Source organism: Eschscholzia californica, unplaced genomic scaffold (assembly GCF_041429995.1).
Source record: "Eschscholzia californica isolate CP2 unplaced genomic scaffold, dmEscCali1.0.p SCAF_1, whole genome shotgun sequence".
Lineage (NCBI taxonomy): Eukaryota > Viridiplantae > Streptophyta > Magnoliopsida > Ranunculales > Papaveraceae > Eschscholzia > Eschscholzia californica.
This window is the reverse complement of record NW_028238198.1, coordinates 59,633,211-59,652,651: the sequence shown is the minus strand read 5'-3', so window position 1 is coordinate 59,652,651 and position 19,441 is coordinate 59,633,211. Positions and strand designations below refer to the sequence as shown.

General features: G+C 38.3%; 1 protein-coding gene across 1 annotated transcript; it reads right to left on the bottom strand.

The window, feature by feature from the left end:
- Positions 1-41: 41 nt before the first annotated feature.
- On the bottom strand, positions 42-7,344 carry LOC147567910 (E3 UFM1-protein ligase-like protein). The gene is made up of 20 exons (XM_086654411.1): positions 6,946-7,344; positions 6,385-6,696; positions 5,981-6,247; positions 5,851-5,898; positions 5,545-5,610; positions 5,350-5,453; positions 4,783-4,876; positions 4,611-4,667; positions 3,494-3,923; positions 3,239-3,393; positions 2,925-2,990; positions 2,768-2,836; positions 2,538-2,630; positions 2,374-2,439; positions 2,219-2,265; positions 2,058-2,121; positions 1,700-1,777; positions 1,529-1,591; positions 659-751; positions 42-327 (listed from the first exon to the last, which is right to left on the bottom strand). Exons 1-20 carry the CDS (start codon positions 7,117-7,119, stop codon positions 223-225), a joined length of 2,451 nt encoding a protein of 816 aa, XP_086510537.1. The 5' UTR covers positions 7,120-7,344; the 3' UTR covers positions 42-222.
- Positions 7,345-19,441: the final 12,097 nt, after the last annotated feature.

Genomic DNA, 19,441 nt, shown 5'->3' with positions numbered 1-19,441 from the left:
TAAGGAAGAAATAATCAAGGAGATAACAAAACCCAACAAAATTTTGTGATATCTCATCTACCTATAAATTTTGAAGATGTGTTACAATTTATAGACTAAGTTTATTTCTATAATATTATTCAGGGCTTTACGTTTGGCATATTAATCTACATGAGGATCTCTGCCAAATGAAGGCTTTGCTCATATTTTGCTTCACGGAAGGATGTCCTGTTCACTGGAGAGTTAGGATTCAGAGTTCTTTAGCACCAGTCCTTTCAGTTTTGGCATGAGGCTTTCCAAAAATTCCCTCTTTGTCAGAATTCTATCCGAAGAGCAGCTTTCTTCGTCCTGGCAAAATCAAAGTACAAGTTCTCAGTCCCAGATAGCTTGCCCCTAGTTAGAGACGGCTGGCTGGGCAGTAAAATTCACAAAGTATGAACTGAATCCAAATCACAATTATTTAATCAACAGAAACTTTAAATTGTAAGATGTAGGTTCATTTGTACGGACAGTTTCACGTGAGCACTTTCAGTTGCCTAAAGATTTAGGGTTGTAGTTCTGATTTTGGGTGTTATATTAAAAAAAATAGCGAAGGAGAAGAAGCGAATTCACATACTCAAGTAAAGAATAACTTGATATTCTGTAAGTAAAATAGGCGACATGTAAGAAGTATGCTCACATCATCTGGTGCAGCTGCTTGCAGAGACAAGATAGTTACTGTTGCAGAATGGTAATCCACTAAGATCTTATGTGCTGATTCGTCCAATTTATCCTGACAAATTCGTACATAATTTGTAAAAATCAGCAACAGAAAATCACAAGGGGAGATAAGCAATGACTACAGTAACAAAGGGCGCATTTGATCAACGTTGCAGATTACCATTTATTCTGATTTCAATCAGAAATAGACTTACAACATGGTTAAGATATAAGCATTTCGATAACCTAATTGCAAAGATTGCTTCTTCACTTGTTAATGTTTCCGCATATTACAACCATAGTTACCTGAAACGCGATAAGCTCCGGTACAGGTACGAGGTACGAATACGGGGTACGCATATTATTCGAAAATTTATGCAATATATATATATATATATATATTGAGTTTAATTTTATTAGAAAGTAAGCTTGCACGTTTCCATAAAAATACCATCTGATGGATGAAAACACATTAACCAATAACAAACCCTAAACATTATTTTGAGTTTCATTTTTGAAGATTTGAATTAATATTGAACGAAAGAAAAAAAAAAACATTATACAAGAGGGTACGCCAGATTTAGCGATCGGATTCGTGTACCCACCCTAAAAGGGTACGATTGAATCAGATCGGAGTTCGCTCTCCAGATGAACGAATCTGGTAACTATGATTACAACATCAATCCACAAGAGAATGAAAATTAACTGAAAAGACATAATAGGGTTGCGCAGTCATGCTTATGTTATATGGTCTCCGCTCATTTCCATTTTCTCTTTTTCCATGTTATGATATCTTCAGATAAAATCAGGAATCGCAATACTTTTTTCAAAAACATAGATCCCTTCTTACCTTCAGCTTAGAAACTGCAGCAGAAATGGCCCTTCCTGGGGCTTGAAGAGCCTTGTTGTGCACCTAGAGTAAAAGGTATGGTAAATGTCAAACAATACATTATGTACTTTTCTTCCTCTCATAATTTGGGAAATGATGTAAGTGAACGCTTAGCAACTGGAATTAACTAACCTGCAAATAGAGTAGAGAAACCACTTTTGGCAGAAGGGAAATCGGATCAGTTTCACTAGAAACTTGAGATGTCAAATCCTGAGCAATCAAAGGAATACTTAAACGGTTAGACATGGCAACCATGCATCATGCGATTAAATGCCTTCATGTAGATCTACCATCAATACAACAAAAAATTGATTTCTCTGTAAACAGGAAAGAAGTCAAAAGAGTTATATCTGCAATCCAACATCCCCGTAAAATATCTACCGTATAAGAAGAGGTAAAAGAAAAAGGAATAGTGATAGTCAAAAGGTACATCATTTGTAAAAGTCCCAATGAACCAGCCTATTATACACACAAAATTTTAATGAATTACCTTTCGGTAGGCATGCAAGAGTGTCCGTTCCAATTTTTTATCAAGATTCTTTAGGAGCAGACCACTGAAGAAGAGAAGTAAATTTATAGAAGCTGAGTGACACATGTTGGCTCGAGATGCTTACGCAGAACAGAAAAGAAAACAGTAAGTACAAGTACTACCTTTCCTCGGCCATTGCTTTCAGTGCCGTCATGAACGTTTCCACCCGCTGTTTTACATAAAATTGTTTCAGAAAGATAAAATGAAGATCATGATGTCTTTAGATCACTCGGAGTATATGGAATACTGAACTTTAGCCAAATATTAAAATCCTGACCTTTCCCTCCAAAGCCTCAACCACTTGAAGAGCCTTAGTTGAAAGAGGGCCAGTCAAACTCTTTGCCTGCAGGTAGAAAAGCATTTGATAGGATTTAATTTGTGATAGGTGAAGTAAAAAAAATACAAAGAGTGGAATAAATTAATATCTAAAGGTGTTCATACAATAGAAATTCTATCCCCAGAATTCAGAGAGACAGATTCCAGCTTTGGAGATTCTTCAACTTCTATACCATTCTTCAGCTTATTGTGCATATCCTACATGGAATGGTCAGACTTTAAGAATCAAGTCATGGTAAGCATCGTCGAAATTAGAGTGTGAAAGGACCTATTTTCTTTTAATAAAACCACTGAAAATGTCAATTTAACCAACATCTAAAGGAACAGAACATTACCAATGTCAATAAAAGCCTGTCCACAATAGAAGTAGCGGTTGTTCTTAGAAGATGTCTATGTAAAATAGCCTGCAAAATTGAGGAGCAATGTCTTGCCTCAGTCTAATTATTATTATCGAGTCAAATATGACACATATTATAGGAATAAAGAACGTACTGAGATTGATGGATCATCTTCAAAGAGGTCTAATGCTTTCTCATAAAGCTGCATATTTAAGAAATCCTGAAAGAGAAAAATGATGAAACTAACATCCGTCAAAAGCATATTAAAATGCAAAAAATATCAATTTTTAAATAGTGAGTACATAAATAATAACTCCATCACAGTCTAAGGAAGCTATACGAAGTAAAAAAAACGAGAAATTGAAATTTGGAGGATAATTAACAGCAACCGCTAGTAACACTGGACAACAGATCAACAACAAAAAAGAAATGAGACTTTAATACAATACAATAATCAAGAGGGCTAACCTCATCCAGTTTCTTTTGTAAATCATCGAGCAAGCGTTTCATTTTTTCTGCATTTTCTGTAAATAATGCCTTCCTTTTCTCCTTCCACGAATGGATAAGCAGAGGTCTCAAATGGATCGCCAAATATCTAACTAGTGCTTGTGGATCATCCAGACCTGCCAATTTCAACTTCTGAGTCCACTTGAAAAATGTAGCAAGGTACGTAATGACACGAGAAAGCGCGAAAGGTGCAACTATCAATATTACGTATCATACCTTGTCCTTCAAAATCTGGTCTTAACATCAAAATCTTTTCCGTTATCCAATCTAATGAAGGAACATTAGTGTTATCTTCTTTAGCCTTATCTGAGCCCTTCTTTGCACCGGATTTCTTGTCCGCTTGAGATAAACCTGCTTCCTTAATTTTTCTCTGGTTCTTCTTACCTTTTGTATGAAAGCTTTCTGTGTTATCAGGATCACTTTCAGCTACCCCCACCTTTGTATTTCCAGCAGTTTTTCCTCTTTTCTTTTTTGTTCCTTTCTCGGAAGCGGACTTGGTAACGCTATTCCCATCCTCAACTTCATTTGACTGACCAGAATCATGACCTCCTTTAGCTTCATCATGCAACTCATCATGCAACCCTTGACCAGCAGAGCTTGAAACATTAAAGGTTTCCATCTCTTTCTCCATTTGGTCAAACACATCCTACTCAACAAAGACAAAAAATACTGCTAGAATCAAAAGACAGAATACTAGAATAGAAGAAAACAAATGAAACTACAACTACAAGATGTAGTCAAGGTTTTCTGAGAATCTAAAGCTTCCATAAAACTAAAGAGAGCTCAAGTACTGCACTAGAAATAGAAGATTATACATCTCATCATGATAAACAGTTTTTACCACTCCTACTTCTAGGGGCATCAACCTGGGTCCTCAATCCTAATACACTACTCATCTCTTTCCTCAGTGTTACTTTTGGTGAAGGAACTTCTTAAGGTTTTAATTTACAATCAATCTGTGACAGTTGATAATTGTAACCCTATTCTACCTTTCTACAGAGCTCAAATCAACAAGTCATATATCTTGTTAGATTGACAAAACTAACAACCTACCAGCCGTAGCATTATTGGAAACGGATACCAAGACAAAACGATACAGATCCTTTTTCTTGATAACAGCAACAAAATATATGCAAAGATTGATTCCTACACCAATTGCTCAATGCTTTGAAAGAAATTAATTTCGAAAAAAACAGATTTGGCCCAATACGATGAGTACAGTCCATGAATTCATTCATTTACAAATGCATCATAAAATATGAAAAATGAACTTCTAGTGTCAAAAACATATATATAATAATAATAATAAAAAGTATTTCAAACATAAACTTACTTTGACAAATGCATTGCTCAATACACATGAATCTCCCAATATGAGTGCATTTGAAGACTGTAAAGAGAAATTCTGGGAGTCAGTTTGCATGCACAAGTAATTATGTCATCTTATCCAGAGAGAGAGAGAGAGAGAGAGAGAGAGAGAGAGTACAAGAACATAATAGTCACACCTTACGGGCTTTTTGGACAGATGGACAAAGTGATAAAAGCTTAGAAGCATCTTGATGTCCAACAAATGAAGGCAAAACTGAAAGGGCATCGATCCTACAATAGTCGTTGTTATCCATTATATGTTTGATCAATTGAAAAGTAACACTTTCTGAATCAATTGAAAAGTAAACCACAATGAAGACTTCAATTTTCGGAAATTCTAAATTAGTTTATAAGAGCCTTCATCGGGTAAATAGACACGTGATGCTACACATGTTTTAGATTTCTGGCAGTGGTAACTAGCTCACTATAAGTTGCTGGGAAACTTGGAAAGAAGACATAATGACGCTTTCACTTTTTCTTTCCATACAGAGTTTCTGCGGTAAGGTGCTACGAAGCATGTAATGTTATCTTTCTATTTTCTTTTGTTTTCAAAGGGTTCAATGGAAGGGCCTCATTAAATTTATAATTCGATGATAGAAAGAAAAGGAAAACATTAATATCAAAATAAAACACTATATCATAAGATGGTAAAAGACATCAAAAATCACTTATGAACTAAATCTGATTAAAGCAATTAAACTTGCCAATTTTTTTGTTCAATAGCATCCTCTGCAGCAGCATCCAGCATCTCAATCATCGATGGATGAACAAAAACTGTATCCAGGGCCACACCTTCTGGATATCTGGACTGCATTGAGGTAAATTGACAAATGTTACTAATAAATCCAGCAATGTACAATCATTGATGGTGAAGAATAGTAAACTAAATGCATAGATACCTGTAAGTACTGCTTAGGTTGGGGAATTGAAAGTTTTTGAAGAACGTCATAGCTGACAAAGGAATTCTACAATGCAACATAAGAATTATTGTTTTTAGATTCACTTTTAGATAAACAAAAAACAGCAACATAAGATTTCATGTTTCCCACTTTTGCTGTTTTGCCTGTGTGTAACCTTACAAGTGAGATAAACCCATGGTTGCACTGCAGAGTGCACACTTTCGAGTAATTGAGTCAGAAGCCTTAATCTTTAGCGATTTGCTTAGATAACCACAAAAAGATAAACAGCGTTAGCATTATATATACCTGTGAGAAGAAAGAATCCACACTCTTCGTTTGAGCATGGGCAAAGACCTGTAACATTCAATTGTAAACCAATGAACAACAGAAACAAACAGTAAAAAAACTAGAATTAAACCAATTCTAAGGTACTTACTGTTGGTGTCCAATGAACTCCAGCCCGAACAGATCCAAGAATCTCTGCTTCCTTCACCAATCCATTAAACAAAGACTGAAAAAACGAACCATCGACAGCCACACCACTAGCTCCATTCATATCTTGCAGTAATTGCTGCAACGAGCTCCAAACACTGGGTAAGTTCGTTGGGACTGTAATAGCCCTTGCGGCACCACGTACCATCGCACTAACACGAGCAACATATGCTGGCGTATATAATTGTCCACCTTCAAATCTCCCTTTAACCTAAACACCCATGCAACCCAATCTACCAGATTACCATTTTGTTTATATCTAAAATGTTGTTTCCTCTAATGAATTCTATTTAGATTTCAAAATTCTAAACAAACGGAGAGGATAAGATTGAGCAACAAGAATCTTACTATAGTCCCCAGACGTGGTTCAAGAACTGAAGCTAGTAGTTCAGAGCTAACATGCAACTGTGCAGCAAGTTCCGCCAGAGCAATCTGACTGCACTCCTGAAGCCGTTCATTGATTTCTTCAGCAGCAGTATCCCAGTAAGATTGTGTAATTAATTCTCCTTGAATCAACATGAGCCCTAATTCATTTGCCACAATATGTTGTGCTTGTTTCTCAATATGATACAAATCAACTCCAATAATATCAGAAAGATCAATCAGAGAAACACGCCCTGATTTTTTAATCTCCCTAACCATTTCATACCTCAATTGATCCTGTCACAACCACATCAAGAAAATTAAAAACCTAAATGATTGAAACAAAGTGTTTACCTGATCTGGTTAATCCTAATCCCACCACATCGAAAAAGATACTAACAATTAGACTCATTGCATTAAAATCAAAGAAAGAGATTAAGAAAGAAATCAGTTGAAAAACAACAAGTGTCGTGGTTAAATCAAATTGAGAAAGGCAAAAAAAATGAAAAACCTAGAAAATTTGAAATCAAATGAGAGTGTAATTACAGGAGTGATGTATTCTTTGCCGGAGACGGTATGGAGAAGATCAAAATCGATAATTTGGAGTTGTTGAAGTTTCTGGACTAATTCAACAACATTTCTATCAGATAATCGAATGCTTGATTTGGCTTCTTGGGCGAACTCAAACTGCCTCTGCAACTCCAGTAACTCTGCGTCCATATCGTCTACACTACCAGTGAAGGAAGCCCTTCTCTCTCTCTCTCTCTCTTCTTCTTCTCTCTCTTTGACGATCGTCTGAATTGTGAAGAAGCAGTTCCAGATTCTCTCTCTTCGACAATCGTCTGGACTACGAAGAACCGGTTTCAAGAATTTCTCCTATGTTCGACTATCAGACCAATGTCGATAAAGAACCGGTTTCAAGAATCAAAAGTGCCAAATAAACTTGGGATATTTTGACATTAACCCCCACTTTTATATGGATATTAGGACTACACCCCCGTTTTTTAAAACTATGGATTTACACCCCCACTTAGACGGAAAACGTTAACTTCTAGTTAAATGTCGGTTGTGCGAATCACACATGTGAACCAGGACAAAAATATCCTTTAGTATAATTTTAACATTGACCCCCACTTTTATATCTATATTAGGACTACACCCCCATTTTTTAAAACTTTTGATAAATACCCCCACGTGGACGGAAAACGTTAACTTCTAGGCTGTGTTTGATAGGGATTTTTCCTAGGAAAAAAGAAATAGTTTCTCTAAAAATGCAATTTTCCGACTGTTTGGTGCAAATATTACGGAAAGTTTTAGTTTCCCTCAGGTGATCAGGGGAATTTTTTACCCACCTCCCACAAGGGAATATTTTTCTCCAGTTAAATCTCGGAAACGCTAACTCGTCTAAACCGCCCAACTAACCCTCCCTTATTTACTGCTTCTTCTTTGGCATTTAAAGATGAAGTAACTTGAGCTTAAAGCTTGCAACTCAACGAAGAAGAAACTGAAGCAGAGTCATAAAGATTCAACCCAAGAAGAAGATAATCAGGGAGATTGGAGATTCACACCAGGTATCTACTCTCTTTCCATCTCTCTCTTGAATCCAACTTATAGGGATATACAAAAAAAAATCAAGGAGTAAAAGTTGGTATTTCTCTGATTTTTAAATTCAAATATTTATTATTTAGATTGAATCCATGAAACCCTAGTCTAGTTCTTACTCTCCTTGCACTTGGTTATTATACTCTAATTTAATCTCCATGTTGTTTGTAAAAACCTTCAAATCATGAAAAAAATTTCACAAATCCCTGGACAAATAGATGCCCTATTCTGTAAGTAGCAAGATTCTTCTTGAAACCCTAAAAGAGCTATAAATGTTGATGACTTAAATAATCACCAGTAATATATTCTTAGAAAAAAAAATGATAATAAACTAGTATTGAAAATGGATTGTCTCTAACTAGCATGATCATGAATTATGAGTATACATGAAATTGGGGGGGGGGGGGGGGGGGGGGGGGGAGTGCATGAACAAGAATCTCCTGATGAATAATCAACTAGATGAAGAATTAATAACAAGAAGGACACATCTTTCGAAGCTAGCTATCTCATAATCTACTCTTCTTTTTCTTGCTTAACCTTCTATCAATTGAAAGTGAGTTTATTTATATGGTGAAACTTTGAATGTTATTCGACTGTTATTTATATGGTGAGAATTGTCCACTATCCAAGCAACTCCTCACAATTATTTCTCTTGCTTTAATATGTCATGAAGGATTATCATCCATAAATCTTTAGTTTTCATCTCAAGATGATTAGAATCCTATGTGAACTTTATTTTTGAGATGAAATTGAAATTTAAAGTTACATTACCAACTAGTATAAGATTTTTGTGATCAGTGTGCATAATGTTTTAGAGATATGTGGGCTAAGAAATAATTGGTATGTAAGCCATTTGATTATCTTCGTGAACCCAAAGATTTTGTGTTATTCAGGCGATCCCATGTAGGTACCGACTCTTAGAAAGATGTATTCAAGCTGTTTTTTTCTAGTAGGTTTTTTTCTTATCTGTCCTACTGTTGATTGTCTGTTTAACAATTTTTTGTTCATATTCATAATGTGATTGGTTTTAAATTTATTTATATTCTATTGTTTGCTTCAATTTTTATGTATGTTTATCGATATAGTGAAATTTATCTTATAGATTTTACTTTTCATTTTAGTTGACTGCTAAAGTATGTTGACACGACAACTATGATTACGTATTGCATCTATGATGATGATAATCATTATTTATGCATATTTACGTATTCGTCGTAGAAACAATGAAATTATTGATAGGAGACCTTACATAAATCGAGATCAAGAGAGAAATAAGGTTTTGCAAAGAATGTACTCTGAAAGTGATCGATATTGCCACGAACCACTTCGAATGAAACGAGGTCCCTTTCAACGGTTATGTGCACGTTTACGGATTTATAGTTAAGTAGATAATCGAAATGTCAAAGTAGAAGAGCAAGTTGCAATATTTTTAAACACTGTTGGGCATGATCAACGTAATCGTAATTCAGTTCTCCAGTTCATTCGGTCGGAGGAAACAGTGAGTTGGTATTTTCATATAGTGTTGTCAACGATACTTATGCTTTATAAAGATATTGTTAAACCAGCAACAAGTGCTAACTCTCCATCTGATGGAAACCGACGACAAGCCTGACACGAGTACTTTAAGGTTAGTTTAGGTTTACGAGCCTATACTTTATTCAAATTTAAATTATGTGCATGCTTTAGTTTACATCCTATTATTTTATAGGATGCCGTTGGTGCCATTGATGGTACACATATTCGAGCAAAAGTTCCTATCAAAGATCAACCAAGATATCGTAATAGGAAAGCTTATATTTCCCAGAATGTTCTTGGCGCATGTGGGGTTGATATGAAATTTTATTATGTACTTGTTGGGTGGGAAGGGTCCGCTCATGATGGTCGTTTATTACGATGTGCGGTCTCTCGTTCTGGACGCAAGTTAACGGTTCCACTTGGTATGTAATTGTATTTTACTATAACTATTGATATAAAATAATCAGATGTATAGTTGATATAATAGAAAGATCTACGTCCATGTAGGAAAATACTATCTCGCTGATGCTGGATTTCCACTTGTACCTGGATTTCTCACACCATATCGTGACACACGTTATCATCTTCAAGATCATGCTGGTCGAAGACCTCAAAATCTTAAGGAACTATTTCACTATCGACATTCCTCATTACGTAATGTTGTCGAAAGGACTATTGGATTGTTAAAGAAAAGATTTGCGTATTTGAGAAATGCGTCATTCCATGATATTGACACATAAGGCAATATCGTAATTGCATGTTGTGCATTACATAACTTTTTACGAGATGGAGACCCTGATGATATAAGTAGTGGAGATGATAGTGATAGAGACGATGATGAAGTAAACGAGTTGGACGATGTAAATCACACAATGCAAGATTCAGAAATCAATATGGTTCTGTCACAAGTTTGGACTGCCAATAGAGACCTCATAGCAGAAGAGATGTGGGCAGATAATCCAAATTTATAATTGTTATCTTATTTAAAGTTGAAGTCTGAAAATTTCACTCATTTTATATTATTTATCATATCTTTCGACTATAAGTATGATATTTTATATTGTTAGTTTTTTAAATTAAAATTATTTGAAATTCAATAACGTTGTGATTTTTTATGATTAAAGATGGCTTCTCATTCTGACATCACCACTTCAAACAAAAAAAGTAAGAGACCTAATGTAACATGGAGCAATTTAATGGATGAAATATTAGTGAATACGTTGTACGAGTGCATTTTAGTTGGGGAGAAGAACGGAAATCAAAAAGTGATTAACGAAATATTTAAGAAGGCGGCTGTTGTTATTAGTGTTGAAAATATCAAGGCTCGCATAAACACATTTAAAGTACATTATTCTGCAGCGAGAGACGCAATCAACTCTAGCGGATTTACCTTCAATTCTGAAACTTTTCGCATCAAAGCTGATGACGATGCCTGGGCTGATTACGTCGCAGTAAGTTTTATTTGATTTTTCAATTTTTCAGTCTTGAAATTTTAAAAGAAATGTAATTTTGTTTTTGATATCTGATGTTTGACAGGCACATACTACTGCAAAAGGCTTGCGCACAAAGAGTTTTTCGTATCAGGAAAAATTAGGAGTCATAATTGGCACTGAACAAGCCACTGGTAATAGGTAAGTAGAGGCGGACGACATTTTGCATGAAACTCGTGGTTAGAGAATCATTTAAATTATTTGACTTATAAACTATTAATTGTTTTTATGAATTTCACATTTATTCCACTTCTAATACAGGTGAAACTACTAATACGGAGTCCATCAATTTGGATGAAGATGAAGGTCATTGTTCTCCAACATCTAATAGTCGTAATCGATCCAGAACACCAAAACGTAGGCGGCGATCAGAATTTGATGATACATGTACTATGCTCGCAGAAGCTGCAAACAAGCTTGCTGAAGCATGTCAAGCTCCTTCAGTTCGTGGAGTAGAAGATGCTATGAAGGCCATTCCAGATTTGAGCGAAACTAAATTTTATGGTGCTTTGGATATGTTCTCAAAATAATCTGAACTTGCGCAGTTGTTCGTTGAATTTTCAGAAACAACAAGGGTGACTTGGCTTAGAATGAAATAAGCTAATTTTCAGAAACAACAAGGGCGACATGGTTAAACGAAAGTTAAGGAGTTTAATTTCTTGTTTGAAGGGGAATTCTTTTATTCTTAATAATTCCCTGAAACTAATATTATATTATGACTTAATGAAATACTTGCAATAAGGTTTTGAAGTGTGAGAAAAACATAGCAAGTCTACCTTGCGTGCGTCTCCCTTTAATCTCGTAAGGTCTTTGGAGAAATTTTTGGTTTGAAAATATAAAGTATCACAAATATATATACATATACATTCCATGTTTGATAAGATCTTGTTTTATAACTAAAGTGGTTTTATAAAATTGGATCAAGAAACAAAGGAATTTTCCCTTGGTAAAACAAACAGTAAAAAATAAAAAAATTGGAAAATAGTTCTTTTATTCGTTGGCAAGTCAAACATCAGAAAAAGTGGAAAATAATTACGAAGAAAATGTTTTTAGGTGAAAATGTTTCTCGGTGAAAATATTTCTCTATTTTTTTTCTTTCTCCTAAATCGTTATCAAACACAACCCTAGGTAAATGTCAGCCGTGAAAATCACACATGTGAATCACAACAAGCGTACTCTTATCTACACTTTAATTTCCATCTGAATACCTTCAATTGTACTAACTGTTATGGCATTTTTCTTGGTTCGCAAGCACCTGAAACTCGAGGTCAATCTGTATGTTTTTTATCAGATCTTCATCGCGAAGACCACTGGTCATTCTTGGTATTACTTTGCTTCTCGTTTGAATCCCTTTATTCTTGCTCGTTTTACTCCAACAGATTACAAGGGAAGGTATTTCTTTGTTCGTCCTCTGGATCCGACCGGGGACTTCGGTTTTGTTGTTCGTTCGTCTGTTGAACCTACTGTTGATCACCACCTTCGTGGCGAGGTATTTGTATTGTCCTTGTCTTCTGATTTACTCGTTATAACTACTTCATTTTCACTGAGTTTCTTCTTCTGTAGGGTTCTAGGGCTAGTTGGGATGTTGCTTCTTGTCTGAACTGAATCGAAGACCTGGATGAAGAGAAGAAGAAGTTCGAGCTGGAGGTTCAGTCCTCCAAAGTTGATATTGAAGTTTTAAACTCTAACTTAAAGGTCGTCTACGCTGAGAGGGATTCTTGGAAGCTTCAAGCCGGACGGCTGAATTCACGTCTCTCTATTTTTTTTAAAAGCACTTTGAAGCTTTTAAGGAGAGGGACGGCTGAGCCCCTGATAGTCCACCGAATATTCCCCTAACTGGGAGGTCGGCCAGAAGAAACCAGCCCTGCAAAATGCCCTTGGCATGGACAGATCAACCCTGGATCTTCAAAGGAGTAAGGGGGGTCCGCACAGGTTCGGCCAGTGTCTAACGCCCAGAACTAGGGAGGCAGCAGCGCCAAGCGACCTACCGACTTAATTCCGAAACTTCCAGAAAGATCTCAGTCGGCTACACATCTCGAAGTGTTTAAGCCAGTTTGGACTCCACGTGTCTAAAAGGAGAAAACTTCTCCTTTAAAGTCTATCACATCGGCAAGATATCTACGAAGAATCCTTGAACTTAGAAACTTCCACATATCAAAGATCCAGGATAGACTCTAAGAGAAACCCTAGATATTCAAGAGAGGAAACTTCTTCTTCGGTTTGACGGCAACCGCCTCACCAACGCCACTAATCACAGTCGGCTTAACATCGCCTATAAAAGGTCCCCCACATCGTCCTTCACAGGACACGATCTCTTTACCCCAAATAGATCACAAAAAACTCAGAGTTCTCATAACTCGCCCCCCAAAATGATCAATCAATAATCATTCTTTTACTGCAAAGAGCACCCTAACTAGCTTGAGCGTCGGAGCGACTTTCGAACCCTTTGCAGGTTTTCCCCCAGGAATCAGGAGCTGGAGCAGGAATCAGGAGTCGGAGCTGGAGCAAGAAGCAGGAGTATGAGCCAGAAAACCAGAGCTAGAACGAAGGAGGCAAACCAGGATTCCAGGAACACAACCCACTTAACAGAATAATAACCAGGATTCCAGGAGCACATCCCGGTTGCATCTAGCGTATGCAACAAGTCCCGAATTTTCATGTTGATAGTGGAAAGACCATTTTTCGACATCAACACTAGTAGCAAAATCCACGACCAGGGGCCCTAAGGAGGAGTCCTAGTTAAACTAGTCGTGCTCAAGCCGATGAAACAACCCTGTTAGCTAGAGCCACGACAAGGGCTGAAGGAGGAGTCCTAGTTAAACTAGTCGTGTTTAAGCCGACGAAATAACCCCGGTAGCGAGAGCCACGACCAGGGGTCTAAGGAGAAGTCCTAGTTAAACTAGTCGTGCTCAAGTCGACGAAACACCTCCGGTAGCAAAAGCCATGACCAGGTGCCCAAGGAGAAGTCCTAGTTAAACTAGTCGTGCTCAAGTCGACGAAATATCCCTGGTAGCGAAAGCCACGACCAGGGGCCCAAGGGGAAGCCCAAGTTAAAACACGAAGCTGTTGTTTAAACATAATATGCAGGGCTAATCTTGTTCTATTTTGCAGAGGGAGTTAGTAAGACTAGGGCATGATAGAATAGGTATGACTTTCTTTGTTATGTTGCAGAAGCGATCATACGGAGCATGCGTAGTAAGTTAGGAAAATTGCATTAGTAAGTTAGGGTTGCGCTAACAAAATAATATACTATATTGGTCAAAATTCACATGTCATTACAGGAACAAAGGAAAGACGATCAACATTCCAAAACACAAAAAGCGAAAAACACCTGCCTCCGTATAAGTATGGCGAGCAGGGAAACATAGAAGTACATACCAAAACAGGAAGGAGGACAATTCAAAAGTTCATCAATCAAAGAGGAACAAAGACAATGGGCGAACAGAGAGAAAAACCAGCCACTTAAAACAATTAAAGTCCCTCTTCGGGGGAAAAGGGTGAGGACGACCACCAGAGCTGGGTTGAGGCACCGAGAGAGTAGAGTCCTCATCTACCGGGATCGTAGAAGCAGTAGTCTCATCTTCCCCTCATCGTCACTAAAGGGGAGGTCTTCCTTTATGCCTTGTTCAACAACAACAGAGTCAACGAGCTCAACCACTCTTTCCTTGTTAATACGACGCAGAGGAGAAGACTCGTCAGGAGCGTAGTAGCGACGAGCAGATTTCCAAACAACCTTGAAAGTGAACTTGCGATGCTTCCTAAGAATTTTGGAAAATTCGTCTCCACACTTAAAGCTGGCGATTGCCTTCTCCCGGTTCAAATGGGAATGCTCAAAGATGTTGATGCGAGCCTCTTAATGGGAAATTTTATCCTTCTCCCTCCGAGTGACAAGACCAGCTTCCCTCTCCTTATGGGCTTTGAGCAGTACATCGATAGCAGAAATACGAGCACTAAACTGCTCAGATTGTAGCGCGGAGCTGGAATGAAATTGCTCGGTCTACAACTTTCAAGAATCTCGATCGGCGACAGTGACCTTCAAATAGGTACTCCATATTTCAGCCTCGGTCTTGAAAGATTGGGCGACAGTGACCTTCAAATAGGTACTAAACTGGCCAATTTGGGTCTGGCCCTCTACCATCTTGGGGGCCAGACCCAAATTGGCATCCCGGGTAACTATCTTCATTGTCGAAAAAGCTGCCTTTAACTATCGCCATCATCGGAAAAACATCTACCAAAAAGGTATCAAGTATAAACTCGAACATGGGCCTCATCTTCAACTCCCTAAGGAAAACATGAGCAAAGAGAAATATCGGAAACATATTTGAAGGAAAAAATATTAGAGAAAAAGTGAAGTGTGGAAGAAAACTCAAGGGCCAGAGGAGGCTATTTATAGTGGAAGAAGAAGACTAAGTGTCAAAGCAATAATGACTAAGTGTCAAAGCGCGGCTCAAGACTGACCAAGTCAGAGGGAATTAATGAGACCCGACAGAGCTCGCTCATCATTCCGCTGGCGAAACACCACGTGCCCACGCATGGCAACAGAAGTTACCGTGAGTAGTTACCCAAAAGATCGACGAGGAAAATGCGTAATCAGAAGATCAGATCCATGACGTCACAGAATCACGCATGGAAGCAGAAATCAATTTCCTCAGGTAGAAAACGAAACGTGTCACGTAGAAAATGATATGTGTGCACGGACTTAACAAACCACTACCCAACCAACCCTAGTTAAGATAGCCTTGAAAAACGACACCTCTCCAGCGCGGTTACGAGAGGGAAACTTCACACACAACTTGGCCAGAACCAGCTCCCAATGCAGAGCCTGAAAAGACTCAAGAGGATAACCAAGCTTCACGAAACAACTCTGGTCCAGGTATACCCCTTGTCTTTAGGGCCATTTAAGATACTTAGTGACCAAACCCGGGAGTTACTTCTACTCCTCAATCTCTCTACTTTCGACTAAGGAGTGGCGGGACTCATGATGATGCATAAATTGTCCAGACATTGACTGACGTCAAAGAGTCAAGCACAGACCTGAAGTCCAACGGATCAACCCAGCTTAAGGTAAACAATTTGGCTAAACCCCCAACGCTCCGCTACCTACACCAATAACTGGGAGGTCAGCTTGATGCAACAACCCCGTTTCGCCCTCGGCACAGACGTAAGCTAGGCCACTAACTGGGATCTCCAAAGGAATGAGCGGGGTCCACGTAAGCTAGGCCACTGTCTCACACCCTAAACTGGGAGGGTAGGAATGCATTGCACGCTTACCGACTCAATCCCGGAATCTCCTTAAAGATCTCAGTCGGCCACAGATCTTGAGCGTTTAAGCAAACTTCACGGGAGGAAACATCTCTCAGAAGATCTGTCACCTCGGCAGGATATCTACGAAGGATCCTTGAACTTGGGAACTTCTATTTATCCTAGGCACGAGATTACTACATGGGAAATCCGATGCACCCGAAAAAGTTGCACACCCAAGCGGAGAGTATCAAGTAGTAACCGGTAAAACCGGAGTCGATCAAAGGATAGGAAGGTAGTTTGGATGTCGAATGGTCTTATCCTCCGGTCTAGATATCAAATGCTAACTTAGACAAAAAAGGAAGGGAAACAAAGATAAATGGGGGGTTTTGATTGTGAGAGTAACAAAAAGAATAAAGCAAGCAAGTACACTAACTAAACAATAAAAGTAAACGGGCGAGAGAGATTCGAGAGAAGAGTCGGAGGAACAAGAGTTGGGAGACGGTAAGACTCGATTCGGGCAACAAATAAGTGAGAGAGGTGTCAAAGTCCGTGAATCCATAATGATAAACTTACGACTATGTGTAGTCCGATTTGATGTGTCGAGGTACAATCGATATTCGACTCCTAAAGTAGATGTCTCTAAGTACTATGTATATCCGGAGATCATACTTAGTCAAACAAACATCTAAATCGGTTAATCCTGAGTCATCGGAAGTGTCGTCTAGTCGCCTAACTATGTGAAGTGCATGACAAGACACATGAAATTATGACTTGGACTACGATCGATATCGAATACTTCGTTTCGTCTATTAACTATGCGAAGTGCTTGACAAGACACATGAAAATACGATCAAAACGATAATCGAAATAAATGAACATCAATTTATAATCAAAACATCAAATCATATTAAACATAGTCACAAATTCATCACATTTCATCTCATATAATCGACAAACTAAAGTTAGCTAAACATGGTGATTGAATAAGAAATGGGAAGGAAATGGTGAGAGAATCCCCCCTTTTCGATGTGGTTCGAGGCTAAGATCCTCGGAAAATATAAGCTTTTAGTTGCAGCCGATCTCCCCTTAGCAGTTTTATGGGTTCCCCATAGCGACCACCATCATCTTCTCCATTTAGAACACAACCTCCATTAAAGCTAACCGTAGCTTTCTCTCTCTAGAAATTTCTTGTCCAAAATAAAATCAAACTACATGGGAAGCAAGATCAAGACATGGGGAGCAAAAGCCCTAAAGTTTCCGGCCAAGAAAGTGGCCGGAACCCTAGAAATAATCCGGCCAAAAACCTTCAAAATCCGGCCAAGAGAACATAGATCCGGCCAAAATAGCTCTTGCCCGAGCCAAGAGCTGTTGTCCCGTGCAAGTGTGCGCGTCCCTAGTACCGTCCGAGCTTCAGCCGTGCACGTCCGAGCAGCCGCGAAGCTTCCATGGCCGTGCTATTTGCTGCCCGAGCTGCTGTTGCTGGAGCATCCCGTGGAAGCTGCTGCAGACGCTGCTGTTCATGCTTCCTGGCTGCTGCTGCGTGCTTCCCGTGGGCGCGTCCCTTGCTCCAAACAGCTCCCGTTATTGCTGTTATTCCGGCCAAACAGCTAAAAGAGCTAAAACTACCAAGAACATTAAAACCCTAAAGTTTTAGCCTCCTTTTCTCTCTCTCCCTCTTTGCCTCCTTTCCAAGGTAGAAGATGATGAATAGTAAACTCTAACTTGTGTTTACTACTCAAACCCTAGGGTCCCTTGACTTAGTCAACTTATTTAGACTATGTTGACTTGGATCCATAAAGAGAGGGTGCCCATATAATTCTTCTTTGTCATTCTTCCTTGGGCTCTTGGGCTTTGATTTAGAAACCAAGAGAGTGCCTCCATCCTTGTCTCTACATCTTCAAATTCTCACAAAGAACTAGAATACCCTCGGACTTCTTTCTTTCATATCTTCCCCATCCGAACTCCGAATTGAATACCGTTTTAACCGTCGGACTCGTCATTGACTATACTTGTCATTTGATTTACTTGAAGTCTTTTTCTCTCATTTTCGGCACATGAAATGACAGTGATAATTCACTCCTTTTATTCCGAATCACATGCTTAACTCCAAAATAAGTACCTAACATGAAAAACACATAAAATATTATTGATAACACTCGAAAATGACTAATTAGTCTAAGTTAGGCTCTCCAAATGTGACATTTTCGTGTCACACCAAGATCCCCAAACTTAAACATTGCTAGTCCTCGAGCAAATAAAACAAAATAAAAGCCTAACTCACTTTCGGAGGCATCTCGGTTGCATTTAGCGTATGCAACAAGCCTTTAAACCCCTAGGTTGCCCCTAAAGGACGAGTGTCGTCTCGTGAGGGTTTCCATAGATGACACCCACAAACATCGTGGTTTCAAATACACAAGGGTCCAAAATTCAAATCATAGATAAACATGGTTCATACAGTAAAGGGTTTAAGCATGTTAATGCATAATGAATCAAGTAAATAAGCTCTTGTAAAAGCTAAAGGCCCCTTCACTAATGATTTTACGCTAAAGTGCTATTGTCATACCATAATGAGCAACATCTATGTTCCGAAGTCAGAAAACCTTGATTCCTAAGTTAGTACATTTCGCCTCGACTTCGGTCTCACGGGCATACACTCCAAATGTGAAATCACTCAAGAATGGTTCGCTTGTATGTGTGAGTGTGATCACTAACATGGACTCAACACATAAAAAGGGGTGAGGACAACATTTTGGCACGAATGATCTTCGAAAAGGAATTAGCCACTAAATGGAGTGGGGAAGCTCACTCACCCTTCTCACCCATTCTACCCTCTAAAAATGGCTTCTAAAGTTTAGCGGATACTAGAGATGGATGACGATGGAGGATTCCCGAGAATGTCGACTTCTTCGTGATTGAATCTCTCGAGCACTTCAACGTTTGTTTCTTGCTTCGAATATTTATTCATGAACAAAAACACCAACACACATATACAATTACTCATACAAAAGAGCTAACATGCTCAAACATACTCATAAACAACTTTATTCTTATTACTTTTTTCTGTTTTTTTCTTTTTCACATCACTTTTTTTTCATTTTTTTCTTCTTTTTTTTTCTTTTCATAACACAAATACAATCAACCAAAACAAAATACAACACACACAACTCTATTCTTGCAATCAACTTTTCATT